This window comes from Cervus elaphus, chromosome 18 (genome assembly GCF_910594005.1).
Source record: "Cervus elaphus chromosome 18, mCerEla1.1, whole genome shotgun sequence".
Classification (NCBI taxonomy): Eukaryota; Metazoa; Chordata; class Mammalia; order Artiodactyla; family Cervidae; genus Cervus; species Cervus elaphus.
Genome location: NC_057832.1, coordinates 42377980 through 42403154, shown reverse-complemented (window position 1 = coordinate 42403154; position 25175 = coordinate 42377980). Strand labels below are relative to the sequence as shown.

Sequence of the window (25175 nt, the reverse complement as noted above, 5' to 3'; positions counted from 1 at the left end):
CTGGCTGATTGTTCTTTTGCTCTGTCTCTTCATTTAATAAAATACTTTTTAGCAGACAGTAGAGACATTGTACAATTATTTTCTTATGCGAAGCATCATAATGACCCTTCCTCATTACGAAGTAGGTACAAGTTGATACATATCAGGGACTAAGGACGTTTCAGAAGGGTGTACTGTGAATTGCAGTGAGGAGCTTCAGAGCAGTTGCAGAATGACAGGATTTCCAGAGAAGCAAGTCTCATAATATGTTCCAGACATCTTCGAGGCAGGCTGGGGAATTTGAACAGAAATTTTTTCTAAATCCTCAGAAACAGTAGGGCACATTCTTTCTTCAGAATGGATCTTGCAGGACTTCCCTGGTGGCCCATTGCTTAAGAATCCACCTGCCAGTGCTGTAAACATGGGTTCGATCTCTGGTCCAGGAAGATCCCGCGTGCAGTGGAGCAGGTAAGCCACTGCACCGCAACTGCTGAGCCTGTGCTCCAGAGCCCGGGAACCACAACCGCTGAAGCTTCACAGCCTAGAGCCCTGCTCTGGGGCAGGAGAAGCCACTGCAGTAAGAAGCCTGTTAAGTGTAACTAGAGAGCCAAAAAGAAATAAAATTTTTTTTTTTTTTTTTTTAGAAATAAAAATTTTTAAAAACCGTTCTTGTCATTCATTTCATTTGTAGTGTAGGCTCACTTCCATTTTTAGCATGTTGAAAATAACTATATACATATGTCTGATTTGGTTTCCAACCTAGTTACTATCAGATTGATCAGTGGCAATGTACACAAGTTTTAGGGTTGTTTAGATTATTTCCGAAGAGTTAATGAGTTACAATCTAATGCTAACCTCTTGGTTTGTTATTACCATTTTAGTGAATGAAAAACTTCTAATAATTTCTAATGTTTTTTTTAAATAAGATTAACATTAGATTGGGAGTGAAAGTCAGCACAGTTTAAAGTTCAGAAATAGTGTGATTTTTGCTGTGCCCTTTGTGTCAAACTAGGTGTAGTTATTTCACCTAGTTTAATAGCTAGTGCCCCTTATCCCATTCCAGTGGTGGGACTAGCTTGAAAAACAATTAGGAACTAAAATAAGCTTCCTGTGTATGTAGTACATTGTGGTTGCAAGAGGTATTTAGTGAGTGAAATACTTATTTTCAGATTTCTAAACCTGTATATATGATAAATAAGAAACCCAACAACCAATTAAAGACTTCATTTAGAAAAAGCAACAGTAAGTTAAACAAAGCCTGGGTAACTTGAAAAGATTTATATATAAAGTAGGAAAGTGTCTGGTACTGAGTTGCTTCAGCCATGCCCAACTCTTTGCAACACTATACACTATAGCCAGCCAGGCTCCCCTGTCCTCCAGGCAAGAATACTGGAGTAGGTTGCCATGCCCTCTTCCTCCTAGGGATCTTCCAACCCAGGGATCGAACCCAAGTCTCATGTCTCCTGCATTGGCAGGCAAGTTCTTTACCACTAGAGCCACCTGGAAAGTTCTAAAGTAGTGAGAAACAGGGATAAAATACCAAAAAACTTAATCACTATCTGTATACTAAGTATAGATAGATAGCCTCTTAGCTACCTAAGTCTCCTAATACCCTCACTTTGATTGACAGTGTTGAAACTGCTGGAATTTAGTAATTATTTACTTCATTTGATGATTTTCGTCATGTTTAACATTACATGGTTTAAGTAATGTAAATCTTCTTCAGGAAATTTTGCACCATAAGGCATTAAGTGTTTATCCAAAGACAGTAATTAATCATGAAAGGTTTATTCCTGAGATTCATAGAGTGGGCTTTGCTATATATTTAGACTCACTTTGGGAAATGGTGATTTTATTCTTTCAACAAACCTGTTAACGTAAGAGAAAGTCATCTCAGGAGATTTTTCTGCATTTCTTAAAAGTATTGTATGTGTCAAGATCTTTTGATAGCTCTCCGTGTTGTCCTTGATACGTAACTCCTATATCAAATGTTACAGAATTGTGATCCTCAGAATGTAAGAGGCCTTGGATATTGTCTGACTAGTCTGTTTAAGTTCTCAGCTTTATAAGGTCCTCTTAACCTTTAAAAGAAAAAATCTTTTTTGTATATGACACATAAATGCTGGGTTATAAAACTTTTCTTGTTTGTTCTAGTGATTTCTAGCTTTTGCCCATGGTTTTTTTTTTAAACCACATTAATAAATACAAAATATTACCACTAGGTATAAAAATAGTAGGTAACAATAGGCATGGCTTTTCTCCTCACTGTGCCTTGGTTCTTCATGGACAGCTTCTCTCTTTTTGAAGTGAGATGCTTTCATATCTTCTTGAAAATAGAGATCCAGTTTCTGCCTACTCAAGAAACAGTCAATCTTTGTTATGACCTACCTCCAGAAAGTGACGTAGCTTAGTAGTTGATCCAGGCCAGAGACCCAGCTGGGTTGAGTGGTCCCTAGGCCTATGACTCTCCTCTTCTCCTGGTCTGCATATAACAGGCTCATCATACCTGGTATGGTAGCACTGTTGCCGTATCTTCCTCACTTATACCATAGCTCTCTCTAGCCCACAGCCAAATCTCTTAAAAACAGCTTTGTTCCTGCAGAATTTTCTAGATACTTCCTAATTGCTGATAGCTGCATAAATACACTGAAAGCCACTGAATTGTATACTTTAAAGGGTGAATTTTATGATGTGTGACTTATATCTTAATAAAGCTTATTTAACTATATTTCTCAATACAGGCTATTTTATTGCAATAATAATAAAATTAGTACCATATGGTTCTTTGAAAAGAATATGCTTTTAGGAGGGTAGGTATCAGCTCTAAATACCTACCCTCCTAAATGTAAAAATAAAGTTGTCAGTAAACAATATGCAGACTACAGTTATGCAATAACATCTTTTGAATTAGCCTGTTAATCTTTTAGATTGATCAACAGGTTATATTACAGATGACCATATATTTCGGCAGCAGACTACCTGTGAGAACATGAATATCATGACACTCGACCCCAGCATTTCCATCTTATTTTATATATGAGCTTGTTTTATACTTAGTAGTAGTTGAGTGGCTAAGTCATGTCTGACTCTTGCGACCCCATGGACTATAGGTTCCTCTGCCGGTGGATTCTCCAAGCAAGAAGAGTGGAGTGGGTTGCCATTTCCATCTCCATGTTGTATACATATAAATATACAAATGGCTTTTTTTCTTGTTGAAGATAATTTTGTTTTCATGCTGTCTTAAAAGCAAGAAAATATTTGCCTTTCTATGAATTCAGTGTAGTTTTATTATATCTAAAACAAATGAATTTCATGTTACTAGAAATTCATTTGTTTTAGATACAGCAGAGTTTTATAATGCTTAGCATTACAAAGGTGAATCAGGTTGGGTGTTAAATCAAGCTGCCACTGTTTTGTTTTGTTTCTTTTTTCTTTTTTTTTGCCTTTTCAAGATTCTACAGAATGAGCAACTAGATGAAATATCTCCCTTGGGTAATGAGGAGGTTTCAGCAGTTAGCCAAGCATGGTTTACAACTAAAGAAGATAAGGATTCTCTAACTAACAAAGGTAAGATACACTGAATTTCAGTGACCAGTGGCAAAAGTGAGTGTCAAAAAGAGCTTATAGTCATAAGGATCCTAATTTGGGCCTTCATAATTATGGTTGAATAGTTACAGTAATTTGAACCTACTCGAATTAAATTTGGCTCTGAATGGGACTGGGGAACCAATATTCATTTTACAATAATTGATCACTTGTCCCATATGAAGTAGGTTATAAACAAATGCACAGCGTTACCATTTAAGTGAATACAGTTATTGCTTATGGGAGAAGAAAGTCAAACCTTTTCAAAGTTCTACTAACTTTGATCTGATAAGTTGCTTAGAGGTTTAAAGTAAGTGTTTATAGTGCTACTGCACTCGTAAGGATTGCTAGGAAGCTACTTCAAGAAAGTGAGGGTTGTGTATATGCCACTCTGAAGTAAGGAAAGGAAACAAGAAATATGTAAATAGATTGTTTTCAACCCCTGTACAGTAACTACTCATTAAGAATTAATTACTCACTTGATATTCCAATATGTTATGTTTACCTTGTCCTAGAATCTTTTATATGTATTTTTTTCCCATAAAACTTACTTTTCACTGCAGAAATTTTTCAGAAAGTTTTGAGTGTGATTTGGCTTTTACACTTTTTATAAGTCCTGTCCTGCTGAAAGGGTAAGAGATGTAATTAAGAGGAAGTATTTTTTATGACTCTTTTACTTATTACCCCTGTTTACTAGTGTCACTTGTATTCTTTCTTAAAAACCAGAGGTCACAGAAGCAACTTTGCCTAGGGATTTTTCAGATTTCAGATGAATAAGACATTAAATTAGCTACATTCTTTCCTCTCAAAGAATAACATTATCAATAGCATTACTTGTTTTCTTTTAAAGGACATAAATGGAAGCAGGGGATGTGGTCCAAGGAAGAAATTGATATTTTGATGAACAATATTGAACGCTATTTGAAGGTATCTTATGGCATATTTTTTTTGTTTCACTAATTTTTTGATTGCCAGTTGCAAAAATACCAAAGTAGCACTTTTCAGTAATTATGTAGTTGATAATTGGCTAACATGTTGTAGCTTATTAATTTCAGTTGTATTATAGTATATTTACACATTTTGAATTCTCAGTTTAAAACAGCTTTATTAAAAAAAATAAATAAAACAGCTTTATTGCTTTAGGTAACACCCCAAAGTTAAGACAGAATTTTAATAGCCTCTCAGAATCTTAAAGCTCCATCTTTTCAAGCAGCCTATAAATTGGAGTTTAAATTTATGCTATGTAAAGCCTAAGACATGTGTCTTCTTTGAATTTATGACATCTCACTAGTCCTTTCCCTTAAAAAAAATTAGTTCATTTTCATATTCAGGCCTAGTCATCCTTTTCATTAGATGACTGATGAAAATAATTTTTAAAGCACTGGAGATAGAAATTGCCTTAATACATAGTGTTAGCCTTTCAAATGCCAACAGTCCATGTGGGAATTCTGAAAACACGTGAAGAATGATACAAGGCTTTGTTTGCATATTGGATAACATGTTGGGAATTCTGCATGAGAGCAGAAGGAGGAGTTTACTCTCAGGGTTGGGACAGGTACAGAAAATATTTACAAGAGTAAGGATTTGAGCTGAGTTTCAAAGAAAGGGGTAAGACTTAGGGGTAGAGTAGGGCAGAGTACATCATGAGAAACGCTGGGCTGGATGAAGCACAAGCTGGAATCAAGATTGCCGGGGGAAATATCAATAACCTCAGATATGCAGATGATACCACCCTTACAGCAGAAAGCGAAGAACTAAAGAGCCTCTTGATGAAAGTGAAAGGAGAGTGAAAAAGTTGGCTTAAAACTCAACATTCAGAAAACAAAGATGGCACCTGGTCCCATCACTTCGTGGCAAATAGATGGGGCAACAGTGGCAGACTTTATTTTGGGGGGCTCCAAAATCACTGCAGATGGTGACTGCAGCCATGACATTAAAAGACACTTACTCCTTGGAAGGAAAGTCATGGCCAACCTAGACAGCATATTAAAAAGCAGAAACATTACTTGGCCAACAAAGGTCCGTCTAGTCAAGGCTATGGTTTTTCCAGTAGTCATGTATGGATGTGAGAGTTGGACTAAAAAGAAAGCTGAGTGCCAAAGAATTGATGCTTTTGAACTGTGGTGTTGGAGAAAACTTTTGAGAGCCCCTTGGACTGCAAGGAGATCAAACCAGTCAATCCTAAAGGAAATCAGTCCTGAGTATTCATTGGAAGGACTGATGTTGAAGCTGAAGCTCCAATACTTGGGCCACCTGATGCGAAGAGCTGAATCATTGGAAAAGACCCTGATGGTGGGAAAGATTGAAGGCAGGAGGAGAAGGGGATGACAGAAAATGAGATGGTTGGATGGCATCATCGATCCGATGGACATGAGTTTGAGCAAACTCCCGGAGTTGGTGATGGACAGGGAGGCCTGGCGTGCACAGTCCATGGGGTCACAAAGAGTCAGACACAACTGAATGACTGAACTGAACTGAGGGCTGGAGGGAACATTATGAGCATTATGAGCACATTAATGATGTGTGTTGAGGATTCAGAGTTCAAACCCAGAGTATATTAACATAACCCCTTTAACTTGAACCAAGATAATTGGCTGCTAGAACTTGAGCTTTGAAGTTTAATTCTCCTATTGTTTGATAGTTTACGTATAATTTTTCACTATTTTCAATACATTGCTGCCTAGTATGTCTACATTCTTAAGCTTAATTTTAAGCTACACTCCTCCCAAACTACACTTTATAAAAAGAAAAACTTTACTTCTTTATTAGGGAAGGAAGATCCTTCCCACCAAGCTAATTGTTTTAAGAGAAACAGAAATTCAGTGACTATTGAAATATATCCAAAAGTGTATTAAAAGTTGTCCACTAATCACACATACTTTAGTTAAAATTGGGGAAATGCTACAGGTTTAGTAACCAGTTGGTAAAAAAAAGAGAAAAAACACTGAATTCGGGAAATTAAGAAGCTGATTTCTTATGTAAGAAATTAGAGTAGATGATTTCCAAGGACTCTTCCAACTTGATGGTTAAAGGGCAGCTTTATGATTAAGACCTTTTAGATGACCATTTCATTTGACCAGGTTGTGAGTAGTAAGAACTTTAAATTATAGTAGTTGAAATAGTTGGAGAAGGAAATGGCAACCCCCTCCAGTATTCTTGCCTGGAGAATCCCAAGGACAGAGAAGCCTAGTGGACTGCTGTCTGTGGGGTTGCAGAGAGTCAGACACGACTGAAGCGACTTAGCAGCAGCAGTTGAAATAGAATTAGCAGAGAAAAGACAGATAAGCAAGTAGTCTTCTGAGGAATCCTGGTGACTAAATACTGGCTAAGAAGGAAAGTGAGGAAATGGAATAATTTAAGAGTTTTTTTTTTTATTGAGGATGGTTAGAATGATGATGGAATTGTCAGAAGTAAGAAATGTCCAAAAAAGATACACTGATCTTGGGAAGAGATAATTTGTTTGATTTTTATTTTTGACTATGATTTTTTATTATGTGGTACTCTTGCAAGAACATTATGGAGCTGTTTTTAAAGCAAATAATTACATGTCATATATTCCATATTTTGGGTAAAAATATAAGATACTGTCGCAAGGAACCGAGAAAAAGAAAAGGCTTTTCATCTCACTGTACTATCATCCTGCAACACAGTGCCTTAGATCTAGGTACTTGTAAATATTTAGGTTTAATTGTTTCCAGACTTGAAATTGCATAAAAGAATTTTGAAAAGGATTCTAAAATTTAGAAACTTTTTACTGTAAAGTTTAATACAGTCAAAAGAGTGTATATAATGCGTCAGTGGAATTTTACCTGTTTTAAAATTTACATAAGTAGGTTTATTCTCTGGGTATTCTGTAACTGGCTTCTTTTGTTCAATATTGTGATTTTGAGATTCATCCCCTGTTGGGGTTTTGTTTTTTTTTTTTTATTGAAACCTGTGTTTCATCATGTGAATATATAAGTTATCCATTCCACAGTTAATGGTCATTTGGGTTCTTTTTAGTTTTTTGCTGTTAATTTGTTTAATTCTGGTGGGTGTAAAAGGTATTTATTATGGGTTTAATTTGTGTTTATCTGATTATGTGTTGTTATATGCTTGTTGGCCATTTGTGTTTCCTCTTTGAAATTCTTGTTTGTGTCTTTTATCAGTTTTTTTCTATGGGGCTGTTCATTATAATTTTCTTGATGTTCTTATTTTATGCTGGATACTAATGTTTTTTCAGTTATGTTACAGATCAGATATCTTGTCCCAAGTTAGTGGCTTGTCTTTTCATTCTCTCTAGTATCATTTGATGAAAACAAATTCTTCATATCAGTGTCAAAATTATCTATTATCTTTTTACTGTTGTGTTTCTGTGTGTTTAAGAAATCCTCCTCTGTTTCAGGGGCATAAAGATATTCTCATATATTATAGTTTGGCCTTTCACATTTTTTTTACTGTGGTTATGAGATATCATTTCAGTGTTACTGGGTTGTGGTTGTTTTTGCTTTCTTTTTGTATTGATAACGCTTGTTCCAGCATTATTAGGGAATGTCTGTCCTTTCGCAGTCTACAATACCCATTCTGTCTTAACTCAAACTTAAAAAGATGTGTTTCTAGCTTTTCTGATTTGTTCCTAGGTTCTGTTTGATACCTACACCAGTACAGCACTATCTCAGAAGCCTCAGTGTCTATCTGATGAGGCAGGTCCCTTCATCAGTGTCTTGGCTGTTCTTGGACATTTGCTCTCCCGTTATAAATTTAGATTCAGCTTGCAAAGAATGAAAAACTTGGAATTTTTATTGGGATTACATTGAATCTGAATCAGTTTGAAAGGAATTGACATCTTTTTAATATTCTGACTTCCTATTGAAGAACATTTTATAGCTCTCTATTAGTTGGGCTTCCCTGATAGCTCAGTTGGTAAAGAATCAGCCTGCAATGCAGGAAGTCCCAGTTCGATTTCTGGGTCCGGAAGATCCACTGGAGAAGGGATAGGCTATTCAGCTGGTAAAGAATCCGCTTGCAATGCAGGTGACCTGGGTTCGATCCCTGAGTTGGGAAGATCCGCTTTAGAAGGGAAAGGCTACTACGCACTCCAGTATTCTGGCCTGGAGAATTCAGTCCATGGGTTCACAAAGAGTCAGACATGACATTGAATCTGCATCAGTTTGAAAGGAAGTAGCATCTTTTTAATATTCTGACTTCCTACTGAAGAGCATTGTATAGCTCTCTGTTTTAGTTAGTTCCTCTTTAATTTCACTTGATAGTTTTATGTTTCCTTCATGAAGGAATTGCATAATTTACCTAAGATTTAGTCCTAATTTTGATGCTATTACTAGTGAATAGTTTTAAAGATTTTTATCAGCTTTGTCTAGAAATACAAATGACTTTGTTAACTTTGTAACCAACATTCTTGCAAGTACTCTTAAATAATTTTTTCATAGATTTGTGGGTTTCTACATGTATAACATCTGTAAGTAATTCTTCTAATCTTTATGCTTTTGTAAAAGTGGGGTGTAGTTGGTGTACAGTATTATATGTTTCAGGTATACATAGCAATTTACAATATTTAAAGGTTATACCCCATTTATGATTATTACAGTCTTTATGCTTTTTGAATGTTGGATTTTATGATTGCTCTTTCCATAAATGTTGAGATTTTATTTTTTTCCCTGTAAGTCTACTTGTGTAATTAATTACTAATTTTTGTGAAACTAATACAAACTCATTCCTAGAGTAAGCTTACTTTTTGCATTGAGTATTAACTTTTTATATATTACTGGGTTCAGTGTGCTAAAAGATTTTGAGGAGTTGGGTGATCTATTTTGATGACTGAACTTGGCCTGAAAAATCTTTTCTAAAACTCTCCTTGTCTGGTTTTGCTTTTAAGATGATGCTAGTCTAATGAGTGGGAAGTTATCCCCCTTTTTATATTTAGGATAGTTTAAAATCAGAATTATGTTTCTCCTAATTGTTCGGTAGGATTTACTTGTGAAGTCATCTTGGCCTACTGTTTCCATCGTGGGAAAATGATTAATAACTGGTTAAATTTTCTTCATGGTCTGTGCTTATTGTTAGATTTTTTTTCTCTTCCTGAGTCAGTTGGTAAGTTGAATTTTTCTAGGAATTTGTAAATTATATGTAAGTTTTCAGATTTATTGCCATAAAATTTTCATGAGGTTCAACTATATAATCTCTAGGCTCTAGGCTCTTTTTTTAAGGTTTGTTGTAAGTTTGTCTTTTTGTCTTTTATTTTTAGTCTTGTGGAACTTTTCAAAGAAGCAGTTTTTAGCATTGCTTATCTTTTCTATTTTTGATTAATTTTGTTCTTAAGACTCCTTCCTTTTCTACTTTATTTAGATATAATTTTTTATAATTTTAAAAGTGATTTGCAGGACTTCATTGAATTATATACAACTTATTTTTGGAATATTTAAGTATCATTTCTTATTTGACTTAATTAGCAATACATTATTTTTCTAAATGCCATTGCTTTTAACATTAAAAAATCTTTTAAAAAGCATAGTATATCCATATGTATTTTATCAGAAATCCCTAAATCAAAGAAATGTACCCATTTAGGCACGCGGAATAAAAGATGCTACAGAAATCATCTTTGAGATGTCAAAAGACGAAAGAAAAGATTTCTACAGGACTATAGCATGGGGTCTGAACCGGCCTTTGTTTGCAGTTTATAGAAGAGTGCTTCGCATGTACGATGACAGAAACCATGTGGGAAAGTATGAAAACTTGTAATACTGCATGTTTTCATGTAACTTAGATGGGAAATATTTAAGGAACTATCATTTTTTAACTAAAATTATGATCAAAGCCTAATTAGAGACAGTTGCAGATTACTATTGAGCAGTGTTAGTATTTTTATTCCCCAGGTACATGTTGTAAATATGGTGAAACCTCATTACAATAAGGCCTCTTTTAGAAATTAGAATCTGAAATACCTTATATAGGTTTAATTTAAGACTTAGTTCAGTTAACATTAAGACGTCAAAATCTGCTTTTGCGGAAAGTAGTGTTAAAGAAAGTATAAAAGTAGTTAAAGATTTAGGAGATGTAAAAAAACTCTTAAATTCATTGATAATGTTTTTCCTATTCATTTTTATAGTGTAACATTTCCTAGGGCAGTCAGTGACTTTTTTTTTTTTTAATAAAAGCAGAACAGAAAATAACTAAATTTCTGGATATAATGCATGGATTTCTGTCATAGATAATATCCAAAGGAAGCCTTCATACCTTCAATGCAATGATAATAATGGTGTTATTGACATATTTTAAATTTCTCTTTGGGACTTGTAGATGGTAGTAGTGTGGCATATTAGATACTGCTTTTAAAAAGAACATTGCATTGGTTATGTTGAGTACTTGCTACTAAAAAAAGTCTTGACTTTGGAGCAAGAATACATCAGTTGTCCATGTGTAGGTAGAGAAAGAGAACTTGAATTTTTTCAGTGATTTGTAAGAGTTGACCATAGATTTTCTTTTTAGCTCCAGTTTACCGTGTCATCATCTTTCAGAATAGCCATGGTATTAGAGTACCTGAATCTAACTTGAAATAACACAAGTGTTAGGCAGCATAGGAGAAAATACGTTTTAAATGTTGAATTTTCCTAGAGAAAATTGTTACAGTGCTAACTTTTATTAATAGCTTAAAATATTTTTTAAGAAAAAAAAAACATTAATTTTTATTAATCTACTTAGAAATTGGTTACTTTAAAAATATTGTGAATATGCCAAGTGATTAACATTTGGCTCCCTAAGTGAAATTCTGATTTTTATTAAGGCTTTTAGCATTCTTTGTTTAATTGATCTTTTAAAAATTTCTTTAAATTTCTAGATATACACCTGAAGAAATTGAAAAGCTCAAGGAGTAAGTTTGACTTTTTTTCCCATTTTACTTTGAAAATGTCAAGAGATTATTGGTAGGCTGGTATAACTTAATCCTGCTGTTAAGCAAAGTTGACCATATAAAGACCTTATCAAATCTATACTTGCACAGAGTAGCCATGTCCATAAATTCAGTCTTCTTTTATTGTCCTTAGACAACTAATAGGGGTTACAAAAGAGATTAGATGGCCATTCTTGGTAACCTAAAGACTAAATTTGGGGGACTTACATACCAGGATCAACACCAAGGTTGTGCTAATGGCTTAGTTTAGAATGATTTAGAGTTGGCAGATGTTTCACCGACTATACAGTCCTATTTTGTAGGAAACATAATTTGGGGACCATGAAGTATGGGTTAACGGATTGTGTTGATCATGAAAGGAAAAAAAAAAGCCTGATCCAGTTTATGATAATAAGAACTTGCAAAATTTTTCAGGTGTCTGAGAAGAGCTTGTTAGGAGTACTCAAAAGGGAAAAATCTGGGGATTGCCTGGGAGATTGTGTCAGTAACCTGAGGGGAAATTTGGTCTTTTGAACACATATCCAAGTTACTTATTTCTTCTCTGACCCAGGAAAAAGGCAATTGCTGCCTGTTTTTTTTCACCCACAGACAACTGTGGACCCCAAAAAAAGGCCACACTTTCAAACTTTGGCTCTCAAAGTATTGCTGCCCACCACTTCCAAACCAGTCAAATGGGAAGAAGAAGAATGAAGAATAAATGATGAAATTAAAAGGGAGAAACAGTTGAACCAAATGCTGATTGGCAGACTCTTGTTTTAGGCTCCGGATAAAGCATGGCAATGACTGGGCAACAATAGGGGCGGCGCTAGGAAGGAGTGCCTCTTCCGTCAAAGATCGGTGCCGACTGATGAAGGACACTTGCAACACAGGTACTGTGCGCGCCCCTGTTCTTTGTCGCCATTCAGCCCTCCTGCCCCTTCACATGCTTCCTTCTTTTCTGTTGTGGAAAGAGCTTTACTACTCATTGAAGTTTACATTTTTTCTTCTAGTGCCCTTTCTTTTCAACTAGACCCAACTAATCCTTTATTTTTGAGCTTTGTGTAGTAAGGTGATATTTTCATAGGGACATATCGCCTCAGCTTCAAAGGTTTTATTTAGGTCTAGCAGGTTTCTGTTTTAATAGCAATTCAAAACTGCTCCAGGTGGGAAAGTATTTTTGTCCTATACAGGTACTTTTAAGGCATATGTGCAGGAAGTAATTTTAATTTAAGTCCATCTGACTATTGAACTGATGTTGGCAACAGCTTATCAACTCATATTTATGAAAATCTTTAGTTCAGGCATGTCCCAACTCAGGAAGAAGCTGTGTTCCAAAGGCTGTACATACTTTGCCTATTTCAAACTTGAAGAACTTTTTCCATAGAAAAAAATTGTGGTTGGTGTTTCAGTTCCCAGGCCAGACCACAGATACCCAGTTCATGTATACAAATTACTGATTGATGATACTGTTCAACCTAACCTTTGTGACCAACAGCAGTATTTAGGCTCCACCACCAACTCTCACTTACAACCTGTTTCCTCTGTAAAATAATGAAGGTAAAATAAATGATCTCATAGTTCGCTTTTTAGCCCTCAAATTACCTGAAGGATCCACAACCTGTGCTCAGTCTTTCAATTAGAAATAAGTTCCGTTTGTTCTCAAGCTAGGCTTGAGCTTCCAGGGAATATATTTTTGATCTCACCCCCTAAAGTGGAATCAGGAATGTTTCCTGCTTAACCAGTCCACCAGCGGTATTACCTCTAAGGCAGTGAAAACATAAATTTCACCAACTCTTATTGTGTAGTAAATGAAGCAGAAATGGGAGCTTTAGGTTTACAGTGGGACCCCGGAAGTTAATGTAAGACATTGAGTATAGAAGCCCTTCTGTGAGCATAATGGAAAAACATTATGGCATTCCCTGATTGCCAGCCTGAAGAAATGCTCTGCTGTTACCTTTCCTTGTTGCTATTTATTGTTTTGGATCAGGAGTTTTGTCTTTTGACCACACCATGAGACGACAGTCTGAGTTTCCCCTTCCTTTTTTGCCATGCTAAAATAGGAGAGCAGGAACTTTGTCTTGAATCTCTGGTATCCAGAGCTGTGCTTAGCAGATGAATGAATGAATCCCGGAAAGGCAAGCACATGGCCTTTTTGAAATTTGCAGCTACTGCTAAGAAAATAGAAACTTTAGAGTGGAAGACATTTTAAAATGGTTCTCTCTTTTTTTTTTTCCCCCTGTTTTTCTGCTTAAGCTTTTTTAAAGAAAAAGACCAAAGGGAACATGTGATACAGTTAGGTTTATGGGTTCAAAAAAAACTGAAATAGAAATATGTGTGAATACCAGTCTCAGACTGGTATTTTATCACAGCAGCCTGGAGTTGGGACAGGAAATGGTATAAACCAAGTTTTTGTTTTTATTGAAATGGGTGGGAAGCCATAGGTATTGTTCTACTTGTCCATCTTCATTCATTCCTGTCAGTAAAGGTCTCTGTTGAGCTTACTACTACACTTCTGCACAGCTGGGAATCTTTGGTGGGACTAAGAAAAAAGTATGAGTTTCTGTGTCCATCAAGCCATCAATGGAACACTTCCCAGTTAGGACTCAGTATAACTTGAGAGAATATAATTCTTTCTAGCTATGTTTTAGATAGTTTTTCTTTCCTTAAAGAGTCAGTTGGTGCTTTCTATTAGGATTCTATGTTTTCATTTGTAGTACTAAGAACCTTTGTTGTTTAGTCACCAAGTTGTGTCCAGCTCTTTGTGACCCCATGAACTGTAGCCTGCCAGCCTCCTCTGTCCCTGGGATTTCCCAGCCAAGAATACTGGAGTGGGTTGCCATTTTCTACTCTAGGAGATCTTTCCGACCCAGGGATCAACCCCGCATCTCCTGTGTTGCAGGCAGACTCTTTACCACTGAGCCACCTGGAAGCCCAGTAAGGACCTTACTGGGCTAGTAACTGTCTTAGTAGTTACATACAGGTTTTCCGTATGTCATTCAGAAAAAATTCTGACAACTACTGCATACTTCCGATCAGTCCTTTGAAATACAGTGCTGAATCTGATTTGCAAAATAAGAAAAAGGTAGCAGTAGTCGTCTGGATGCTCTCCTTCTTTCAGGGAAGTGGACAGAAGAAGAGGAAAAGAGACTTGCAGAGGTGGTGCATGAATTGACAAGCACCGAGCCAGGTGACATAGTCACTCAGGGTGTGTCTTGGGCAGCTGTGGCAGAACGAGTGGGTACTCGCTCAGAAAAGCAGTGTCGTTCTAAGTGGCTCAATTACCTGAACTGGAAGCAGAGCGGAGGTACCGAGTGGACCAAGGAAGATGAAATCAATCTCATCCTCAGGTGTGTGTCCTAAATCTTCTCATGACAAAAGCTGCAGAACTGCTGTGGCTGTCTAGATTGACTTTCCTCTTTTGATTTCCATAGATGCCTAATGTCGGAAAAGCATCTTTTCCATAGAGAGCCACTGTTTAAAATCCTAACTGTTTCATATTGAGCTCTTTTTTGTTTTGTGTTTGCTCCTCTTTTAGTGGATTTAGTGCTCGTGCACAGTACCAGGTTGAAGGCGTGGCGACTGCAGTCCCTCTCTGTCCGCGGAGCAGGCGTGGCACGGGCCGCGGCCGTGCGGCTTCCCACTGCCCCGCTGTGCCTCAGGCCCGGCCGAGGGGGACCGTGCTGAGGGTAAGGGGGCTGGCAGTCTCCATGCCCTCAACCCTTGGCTACTGTGCGAATAAGATAACCCACATTAGTTCTCTCCCGCCTTCAAACTGGGCCAGATTAAGACACTTCCATTTCATACATATCCAAAGATAGCTTTTAGATAATAATCCTAAGCTTATTGTTAAATTAGTTGGTCTGTGATTCAGTGGCCAAAAATACCAGCAGGAACTTTTGTGGCTACTCCCTACTGAAAATCAAAATCCTGACAGTTTACTAGAAAACATATAGACCATTAAAACCCCAAATTTAGCTGTATTATTTTGTGTTAATTGTGGGGTTTGGGGTTTCTGCTCAAGCATTGTTTTATCTTTTTATCATTTTCTTTTGAGTTTTATTTTTATTTTTTTTAATATATTTTACTTATTTGGGTGTGCCAGGTCTTATTTGTGACAAGTGGCATCTTTGATGCAGCATGCAAGATAATTTATTTGCAGCATGTGGGATCTAGTTCCCTGACCAGGGATTGAACTTGGGCCCCCTGCATTGGGAGCATGGAGTTTTAGCCACTGGACCACCAGGAAAATCCCTTCTTTTGAGTTTTATTTTTAATATAGCTTTTCCCCAGCTAGTCATCTTTATAAATAGTTCTTTTCTGAAAGTGAAAGCCACTCAGTCGCGTCCAATTCTTTGCAACCCCATGGACTATAGAGTCCATGGAATTTTCCAGGCCAGAATACTGGAGTGGGTAGCCATTCCCTTCTCCAGGGGATCTTCCCAATCCAAGGATCAAACACAGGTCTCCCACATTGCAGGCTGATTCTTTACTCCAGCCTGAGACATCAGGGAAACCCAAGCCACCTGGAGTGTGTAGCCTATCCCTTCTCCAGCAGATCTTCCCAACCCAGGAATTGACCCGGGTTCTCCTGCATTGCAGGCAGATTCTTTACCAGTTGAGCTACGAGGGAAGCCCCATTCTTTGCTACGTAATTTTATTTTACAAGTGGAAGAGCTCAGATCTAGGAAATACCATTATATAACACACTACAAAACATTATAGAACACTATACAACTAAACCTGTTCTTATTCTGTTCTAACTTTTAGCTCTTCCCTTTCCTTCACAGTTCTGGTTCTGACCATTTTTATGGTTCAGCATATTGGTAGTACCATTAACGAAAGGCTATCACTGTGGTGCATCTTAGCTCTTAGCTCAGGAAGCAGGCCTGTACTCCCACAGTCCATCCTTTCCCATGTACCTAGCTTCTCAGTGACATACCCTGCCATTCCCTTTATTGCCGGTGCCATCACCTGTAGTCAGAGGACGATTCTTGCGGAGAAACAAACATCTCACAGATGCTTATTTTGTAACCTATAGGATAGCAGAACTTGATGTAGCTGATGAAAATGATATAAACTGGGATCTGTTAGCGGAGGGATGGAGCAGTGTCCGTTCACCACAGTGGCTTCGAAGTAAATGGTGGACCATCAAAAGGCAAATCGCAAACCATAAGGATGTTTCGTTCCCTGGTAATGTATTATTTGCTCCTTAAGTCCTTACCTTATCTTACAGTATTTAGTACTCAAGGAATTAGCTGTTATAAGTTCTTTGCCTCAGCTAAAGAGAGATGAATCATGGTAGATTTTTACTTCAACCTCTGTCCTGTTTCTTTGGGTAACAAACTTTCCTTGAGCAGAATTAATATGATTTGTAATTCTCAAACCACCAAGGATAGAATTACACATATTTACACACATTCTTCTCACATAAACTGTGAAGAGGAGATAAATTTCACTTGTGTTTTCATTGCATACAAAGATGTAAGAAATTACATTTAAATCAACTTTTATGAATTGAGTAATTTCAAATTACTTAACTGCATTATTTAGAGAAATTCTGTGGAGATTTATTTTGTAGAACAAATGCTGGGGAAGTTTCTAATTTCATTTATTGTGTAAATCTAGAGATCTTAGGTTTGCTTAAAAGTGAAGTATGGCTTACTTTGCACTTCACTGTCTGCTCTGTACTTAGGCACTGAACCAGGTAGTACAGTCTTTGATTTAGGTAATCAGATTCACTCTCACTGATATAATGCTCCAGCTTCATTTTTGCAAAGGAAAATTAAATGCTGAGGAATTTGGCTTGATGAAAATGTGATTTCTTTTCCCCTAAATACCCAGTTACAAATTTACTTTGCATTGTAAAAATTGTAGTATAACCAGGAGAATGAAGGAATACTAAATGTAACAGGAACCCAGCCAGGTGCAAGATCACCTGGGATGACTGATGTAATTTATCACGGTTAGTAGAGGAGCTGGCTCAAGTCATTTGCATACTGCTGTTGGGAAAAGCTCAGCTGCCACTCTGGGGTTGTAAGTTAGATGACAGCCAACTGACTGTTCCTGCAGTGGCTAAAACAGTCAAGTGCCATTTGAGTCAGGGCAGGGGGTGGGTACACAATTCATTACTGAATAAAAATGTTAGTTTTCTTCCTAAATAAGAATTTTATCAAGAAGCCCTAAGACAGAGAAAATGTTGTGTTCCCATGTTCCTTACAATAGCTATTAATGTAGCTTTTGATGGCAAGAATATTCGGTTGTGAATTTTGTAAAAAAATTTTTGATATAGATAAAGTTTCCAAAAATTTCCAGACAGGTTATGGCTTTTAAATATTTTTATTATTATTTTGCTAAGATGTCATATCCTATATACAACTATTTATTCCAAATACTTTCCCTCCTTACCCCCCACTTCCCTTGCTGCTTAGATGGTGGTCTGTCGGAGAATCAATGTTCTTTTTGTCTACCCATCTCCCTTCAGTCTTGATAAAAGGTCTTAAACAGTTACATGAAAATCAAAAAAACAACCCAACGCTTTTGGAGAATAAATCAGGACCTGGAGTTCCAAACAGTAATTCCAATTCCAGTGTACAGCATGTTCAGATCAGAGTTGCCCGCTTGGAAGACAATGCTGCCATCTCTCCAAGCCCCATGACAGCCCTGCAGATTCCCGTCCAGATCACCCACGTCTGTAAGTAACCTCAGAACTCCTTGCTATGTGACCTGTGTGATTTAGTGAATGTGCCTGACACCTTTCAGTCTTCTAGAATTTTGACAGAAATTTATCCAACTTGACAAATTAAAGGAGATCTAAGGCATTTTATGTTTATTAGCTTGATAAATATTTGCAAAGGATGAATGTGTGACAGGAAAGACTGATAACCTACTACCCAGCCATTATAAACCATTTTAAATCATCTTACTTTCTAGATGTTATAAAGAATAAATGGTTAATAGAAAACTACTTAAAATACTGTCAGCTAAGCAAGGACATAGAGTCTCTAGGATAGCACATCATTTGTAGTAATTCACCAGAAGACATACAAATGAGGAATGGATTTGAGGTGAAATGTAGAAGAAATGGATTTTGGTGAGGTTGAAAAAGATTTTCTTTAGGGAGTAAAGACCCAGTTTCCTGCAGGGATTGTTTTGTTTACCTCTCTGGTATAAACAGAGAGGCTTCCCTGGTGGCTCAGTTGGTAAACAATCTGCCTGCGATTTGGGAGACCTGGGTTTGATTCCTGGGTTGCAAAGATCTCCTGGAGAAGGGAACAGCTACCCACTCCAGTACTCTGGCCTGGAGAATTCCATGGACCGAGGAGCCTGACGGACCACAGTCCATGGGGTCACAAAGAGTCAGACACAACTGAGTGACTGTCAACTTTCTCTTCTCCTTAGCCTCTGACTGACATCTTCTTGTGCTTAATGAGATGAGAACCCAGTGAGTTATAGGGAGAGAAATTCATTTTCTAAGATCTAAGCCAAGTTGATCTACCTTTCTTTCTATCATAGAAGGACAGAAAAGGAAAGAATTAGGATAAAAATCTCAGAACCATATTATTTTTTCATTTTTATCTCACTTTTTCCCCCTACACAATGTTATTTGCCTATAGAAAGGCCATTGCTAAGAGTTTTTCAATCACTGAGTGTTATTCTCAATCCAGGGATTATTGGCATTTTGATTGGGACAGTTCTTTGTTGGCAGGATGTCCTCCTACACACTGCAGGGTGTGTAGGGTCCCCTGACGTCAGCCATAAAATGCCAAGCAGTGCTTTCCAGTCAGTGTGACAGATACAGGCAACTTACAGGTTTTCATATGTACTCTATTGATCACATTTGAGAATCTCTGGACCACTTAGTTGGCATTATTAACACTGTATTTCTGGGAATTCCATTAATTATGCTTGTCTTATTCAAGTTCTAATTTAAATGTGCTTATTAATATTAATTAATAAATTAATATTAAATGTGCTTTAGCTTTCTATCAGTATAGTCAAACATGAAGAATTTATTTTCTTTAACCCTGCTTGTTTCGTTTTATAGTCTTGAGAATTGCAAAGCAACTGAAATTACTAATCCACCATAAATATGAGAGAGTCTGTTGACTAAAAATTATTTATGCATGGAGAAAGTTATAATTTTCCTTGGCCACTGGGTTGGTAATACTTATTGAGAAAATAGCAAACATTTTATAGATGCTGCCTTAATATTCATTCACAGCATGCTTTTTTAAGTATTAGAATAATTTTATTTCATCCAGTAAGAAATACGGGTACAGTAAGTTTTACAAGACGCCCATTATTCTTGGCATTTGAGCTAAAATCTCATGGTTGTTTGTTTCTTTATTAGAGGTCAGGGATGCAGACTATTTAGGGCCAGAACAGTAAATGTATGTTAGGCTTTCCAGGCCAAGGCCAGATAGATCTTATGGAATTTTCTGTTTTTGTTTTTACACAATCCTCTAAAAATGTAAAAACCATTCTTAGCCTTGAGCCACATTTGTCCCCAGCCATAATTTGCTTACCTTTGATTTAGGTTATTTATCTGAAATCAAATTATTCTATGTATGATCTTAAGAATCCATGAACTAGTAAGAGAAATAACAGGAATTAAGTGCATTTCTCTGAAACTGAGAAGTATTATAGTCAGAATATAATCAACAATAAACATCATACATTAGAAGTCAATTTCAAATCATTTTCCACATGGATGTACCTACAGGTGGGACTGACAGCACCAAAAGAGCTCACATTTCTGCTAGTTTGCTGTAGTTCTGTATACCTTGTGCAGACACAATGAAGCCTGAGCTTCAGTTGACATACCTGTCTGATCTCTAAAGTACTATTTATTCACCCAGTACAGTCATTTGAAACAGTACTGCATGTATTTAATGTTTTTGATCCTCACAACTACTGTATGAGATAGACAGGGCAAGTAAGTCTCTGAACATTAGTTTGGATTGAAGTAAGTTATTTGCCTGGATTTACATTGCCAGAAGTGATGTCACTAGAACTAAAGCCAGAAGTGATGTCACTAGAACTAAAGCCTAGGGTTCTCGGACATCTCTATATTCCAGACATCTGTACCTTCTTACCAAAAGGTACAGGAAAACTTAGCATTTTATCAAGTTCCTGTATCTTTGCAGGTTAGCCTTAGCGTATTCCTCTTTCTTACTAACTATAATTTTATGATCTATGCCAGGATTAGCAAATTTTGTCTCTGTCATAGCTACTCAACTGCCCTTGTAGTGCAAAAGCAACTACAGAAAATACATAACCAAGCAGGCTTGACTGTGTTCCTATTAATACTTCCATTTATAAAAAACTGGTAGTGAGCTGGATTTGGCCGTGGGTCATGGTTTGCTGACCCTTATCTGTGCCATGCCAGACAGATCCATTAGATTTGTTATCTGTTAAATTTAAATGATTGTGGGTTTCCAGGCCAGTTATTCAATATGAGATGGCCGTCCTATTGAGTACACTAAGGAAATTGAAATTTAGAAAGTGTTTTGTTTATTGTCCTTGTTCTTGCCACAGCTTCAGCAGACTCCACCGCTGCTGCTGTTGACTCGGAAACAATAACACTAAACAGCGGAGCACTGCAGACGTTTGAGATCCTCCCAGTGAGTAGCCGCCTTACAGAGCCTAGTGCGCGAGAGCAGCTGGCGTCACTGTTAGAGATGCTGCATGAGCAAGTGAGATAGGAAAAGTAACCTGACTGTCATTACGTGTAACTCTGCCCATGAGTTTGGAAGCCAACATAAATCAGACTTCTACTTTTTATAATTAATTTTTCAATCTGATATAAACCAATAACATGTTTTTCTTATATAGATGAAAATGACAATGCTAACATGTAGGGTACATGCTACATATTTTTATCGAATTATAAATATATACTTAAAAAGTTCATATTGGTTGAGGAAAAGTTTCTGGAATGAATTATTTAACAGAGTAACACTGCACTAGCCATTGAGGATACAGGGTTTAAAAGTCCTAGTCATAAATGATGTAGCCACTTAGGCAAAGAATCTTGCAGTTCCTTAAAAGGTTAAATATTGTTACCATATGACCCACCAATTCTAATCCCGGGTATACCTAAGAGAAATGAAAACATTATATCCATGAAAAACTTATACATGAATGTTCATAATAACTAAAAAGTAGAAATAATCCAAATGTCCATCCACTGATAAATGGGTAAATAAAATGTAAGTAAGTAAAAAATATGCTACCACAAGGATGAACCTTGAAAATATTACGCAAAGTGAAAGAAATGAGACACAAAATATATAGTGCAGGACTCACATTTGATACGTCAAAACTAGGCAAACCTATAGAGACAGAACATAGATTAGAGGTTAACTATGCTAAGAGTTTTTGCGGGAGAGATGGGATATGTCTGCTAATTTAAATGTAATTTCTTTGGGGTGGGGGGTATGAAAATTCAAAAACAGCCCCAGTTCTTTGCCTGATTTCTAAAATAGGTAAACCCAAAATTATTGGCTCAGTTTTCATGAAGAAAAAATGTATTTTATTTAAATTGTGTCAAGATTTATTTGCTGTGAAAAATATAAGGAGTACTAGTGCATGAGTTTATTTATATCCTATACACAGCCAAATCTCATGATGGCCCACAGAGCAAAAGATTCTCTTTTGGAGCTTCTGCTAGGCTGCTTACTTAACCTAAGCCTCGGGTTCCTAATTCAGTGGTCTTCAAAATAGGGTTGTAAAAGAAAGTCATTTGTCACAGGTACAAAACAAATTTGTTTTACCTTTTTTTGCTACTTTCCCCCTGGCCAAATAAATAATGTACACACATATATTTGAGGTATGTGTTCCGGTTTCAACTTATGAGGTCACAATCAAAGATTTAGAGACTTCTGTCCTAATTTATTAATAAAGCATAATAGTGCCTCAGCTCCAAAAATGTATAAGCATTAAATGTATTTAAGTATATTAAAATATGCATATGATATACATGTGCATATAAAGTATTTACTATATCACCTGATGATATGTGATGAATAAATACAACCTTTAGAAAAACAGTCAGCTACACTTTTATGAAGAGGGAGAGGGAAAAGTGAGTTGAATCCCAAGTGTGTGCCAGGCACCATCACAATCATTTCTAATCCTCACCAAACCTTTCTGTGAGAAGCAGTTGTTATCCCTGCTTTCATGTTTAAGAAACCTAGATTCAGTGAGTCAGAAGCCAGTAGAGCTGCTGTGGAGGAAGTCCACAAGACCATGTCGGACTAGAGACCAGGAGATATGACCTTCACCTCCAGCTCTACGTGCACATGCTCTTCCTTCAGTTTTAGGGTAAACCAAACTCACAGTACCATGGAGAAGCTTATGGTTGTGAAACGTGTGTTGCTGTTTCAGTGGTTTTGTTACACTTCCATAAAACATCTAAACATACTATCAGTTAAGCAGTTTTCAATTAGGAATTTTTTCTTTCAGAAGAAGGCTAATTGCTATTTCTGTACCTCTTCTCCTAACATAAAAATTTTCTAAAATTATACTATGAAAAAAAATCTATTCAAGCAAGTAAACACTGCCATAGTGCCTTTTCAAAGATGTGAAGCTTTTTAACTGGGAGACTGCTAGGTTTTATGTGCTACAGAGAAAGGATAAAGAGGGTGTGCTGGGTTACTGCGCTGGAAACAGTGGTTTATGAGGCAGTGTCTTGGACTGAGATTGAGCTGAAACCAGACCATAGACACACAGGGCGTGAAGAGTAGGACCAAGGCCTTGCCTCTCTGTTAAACCTGCAGGCTGTGAAATGACTTATAACACATAAATAGTCCATAATATTATGCTTTTTATTATTTGCACCTTCATGATTGGTACCAAGTACATTTGCACTTGACTAGCAGTAAAGTCCCCATTTTGGATGTAAAGCTAGATGTAGTGAGCACTAAGTCTGCTTACTCAGTGATGCACCTGTGTTGACCAGATTTTTCTTTTTCCTTTAGTCTTTCCATTTACAGCCCACTGGCACTCCAGGCACCTACCTGCTTCAGACAAGCTCAAGCCAAGGCCTTCCCCTCACCCTGACTGCGAGTCCCACAGTCACCCTGGCAGCTGCCGCTCCTGCTTCTCCTGAACAGATCATTGTCCATGCTTTATCTGTATGTCATCTTACATAAATTCCTTGATTTTTCTAGTTTCTGTAGAAAAGACTGGCTAAACTGATAAATGTCACCAGAGATAGAACTCATACCTTGGGGGAGAGGGGAGATAAATTTTGAGCTCCAAGACTTCAGGACCTGTTAGGGACCAGAATTAGTTGATACATAATATTAAGAGCCAATACTACTGTAATCCATGGATTTAAACTATTCTTCTACCACTGTTGTCCCAGGAGCATGTTTTACACCTTCACTGGGGTACCTCCCTCATTCCTGTACATGAGATGGACGTACATTAGGGGAAAGGGGCTCTTAGGAGCGCAGAGGCCCCAGTAGGTCAAGAAACAGGAATTCTAGAGGAACATGGTAAGAACACTGCAGATCCAGAGGTGAGAGGCATGGAGGGGACACCAGGGTACCACGTGTAAATGTCATTTGTTGTCTATAACTTTAGGCTGGTATGTACTTTTTCATCTTGCCACTGATTGTTTTCGTTAACATTCTATAGCCAGAACATCTGTTGAACACAAGTGACGTCACAGTGCAGTGTCACGCACCAAGAGTCATCATTCAGACAGTTGCCACAGAGGACATCGCCTCTTCCATATCCCAAGCAGAACTGACAGTGGATAGTGATATTCACTCATCTGATTTTCCTGAGCCTCCAGATGCCCTAGAAGCAGACACTTTCCCAGATGAAATTCATCAGCCTAAGATTACAGTAGAGCCGTCATTTAATGATGCTCATATATCCAAATTCAGTGACCAAAATAGCACAGAACTGATGAATAGTATTATGGTCAGAACAGAAGAAGAAATCTCTGACACCCACCTTAAACAAGAGGACGAACCCTCACCATTAGCCCGGGCTTATGTTACTGAGGTAAGTTGCACTTAAACAGCCTTAAGCCTCAAACCTACAGTTTGGGAAAAGCCTAGAAATTGTTTATGGAAAGATGTCCTCAGAACCTTCCTACCTTCTTTTATTTTATTTATTTTTTTTCCTATTTTCTTAGACACTCAATGTGCAAACCTCTCCCTGACAAGTGTCATTCATCCAGCAGGGCTGTGCTCTTCCCACAGTTCCTCACTGAAGCCTTTCCCTCGCCAACCCCCAGTAGATTGAGAAATGCTTGTGGAAACCATCTTCCTGTGGGTGGTTTGTAACAAATCTTTGTGGTTCAGCTTAGGAACCTCATCCCACAGTGAAACAGCAGGACCTGTCACTGAACTGGCTCTTTTATTTTTTTTGCTAGTATATAAAACATCAGAGTGTGAGGTTATTATTATTTTTGTCTGTTTTAAGACCTTAACTTTGGTTTCTTTATATTCTAACTTTAGGATAATATTTCAAAGTCCTTTCAAGCCTAAATGTGTTTGGGGACTTAAGGGAAACCAGGAATATGAGACAATCTTTTTTTTTTTAATTGTTATTACTTAGGATTTAGGCTCTCCTACCATAGAAGAGCAAGTTCATCAAACAACAATTGATGATGAAACGATACTTATTGTTCCTTCACCACATGGCTTTATCCAGACATCTGATGTTATAGATACTGAATCCGTCTTGCCTTTGACAACACTAACAG

At 37.2% G+C, this 25175-nt stretch overlaps 1 protein-coding gene across 6 annotated transcripts in view; it reads left to right on the top strand.

The window, feature by feature from the left end:
- The window catches only part of DMTF1 (cyclin D binding myb like transcription factor 1), a 44263-nt gene that overhangs the window by 17610 nt on the left and 1478 nt on the right, over positions 1 to 25175 (top strand). For all 6 annotated transcript variants that reach the window (XM_043872021.1, XM_043872026.1, XM_043872022.1 and 3 more), the window contains 12 exons: positions 3432 to 3546; positions 4415 to 4491; positions 10129 to 10286; positions 11399 to 11431; positions 12230 to 12339; positions 14568 to 14796; positions 16488 to 16639; positions 17931 to 18140; positions 20987 to 21072; positions 23431 to 23586; positions 24095 to 24469; positions 25028 to 25175. In XM_043872021.1, coding sequence (XP_043727956.1) covers positions 3432 to 3546; positions 4415 to 4491; positions 10129 to 10286; positions 11399 to 11431; positions 12230 to 12339; positions 14568 to 14796; positions 16488 to 16639; positions 17931 to 18140; positions 20987 to 21072; positions 23431 to 23586; positions 24095 to 24469; positions 25028 to 25175 — 1849 coding nt within the window. The remainder of the gene's footprint in view (positions 1 to 3431; positions 3547 to 4414; positions 4492 to 10128; positions 10287 to 11398; positions 11432 to 12229; positions 12340 to 14567; positions 14797 to 16487; positions 16640 to 17930; positions 18141 to 20986; positions 21073 to 23430; positions 23587 to 24094; positions 24470 to 25027) is intronic.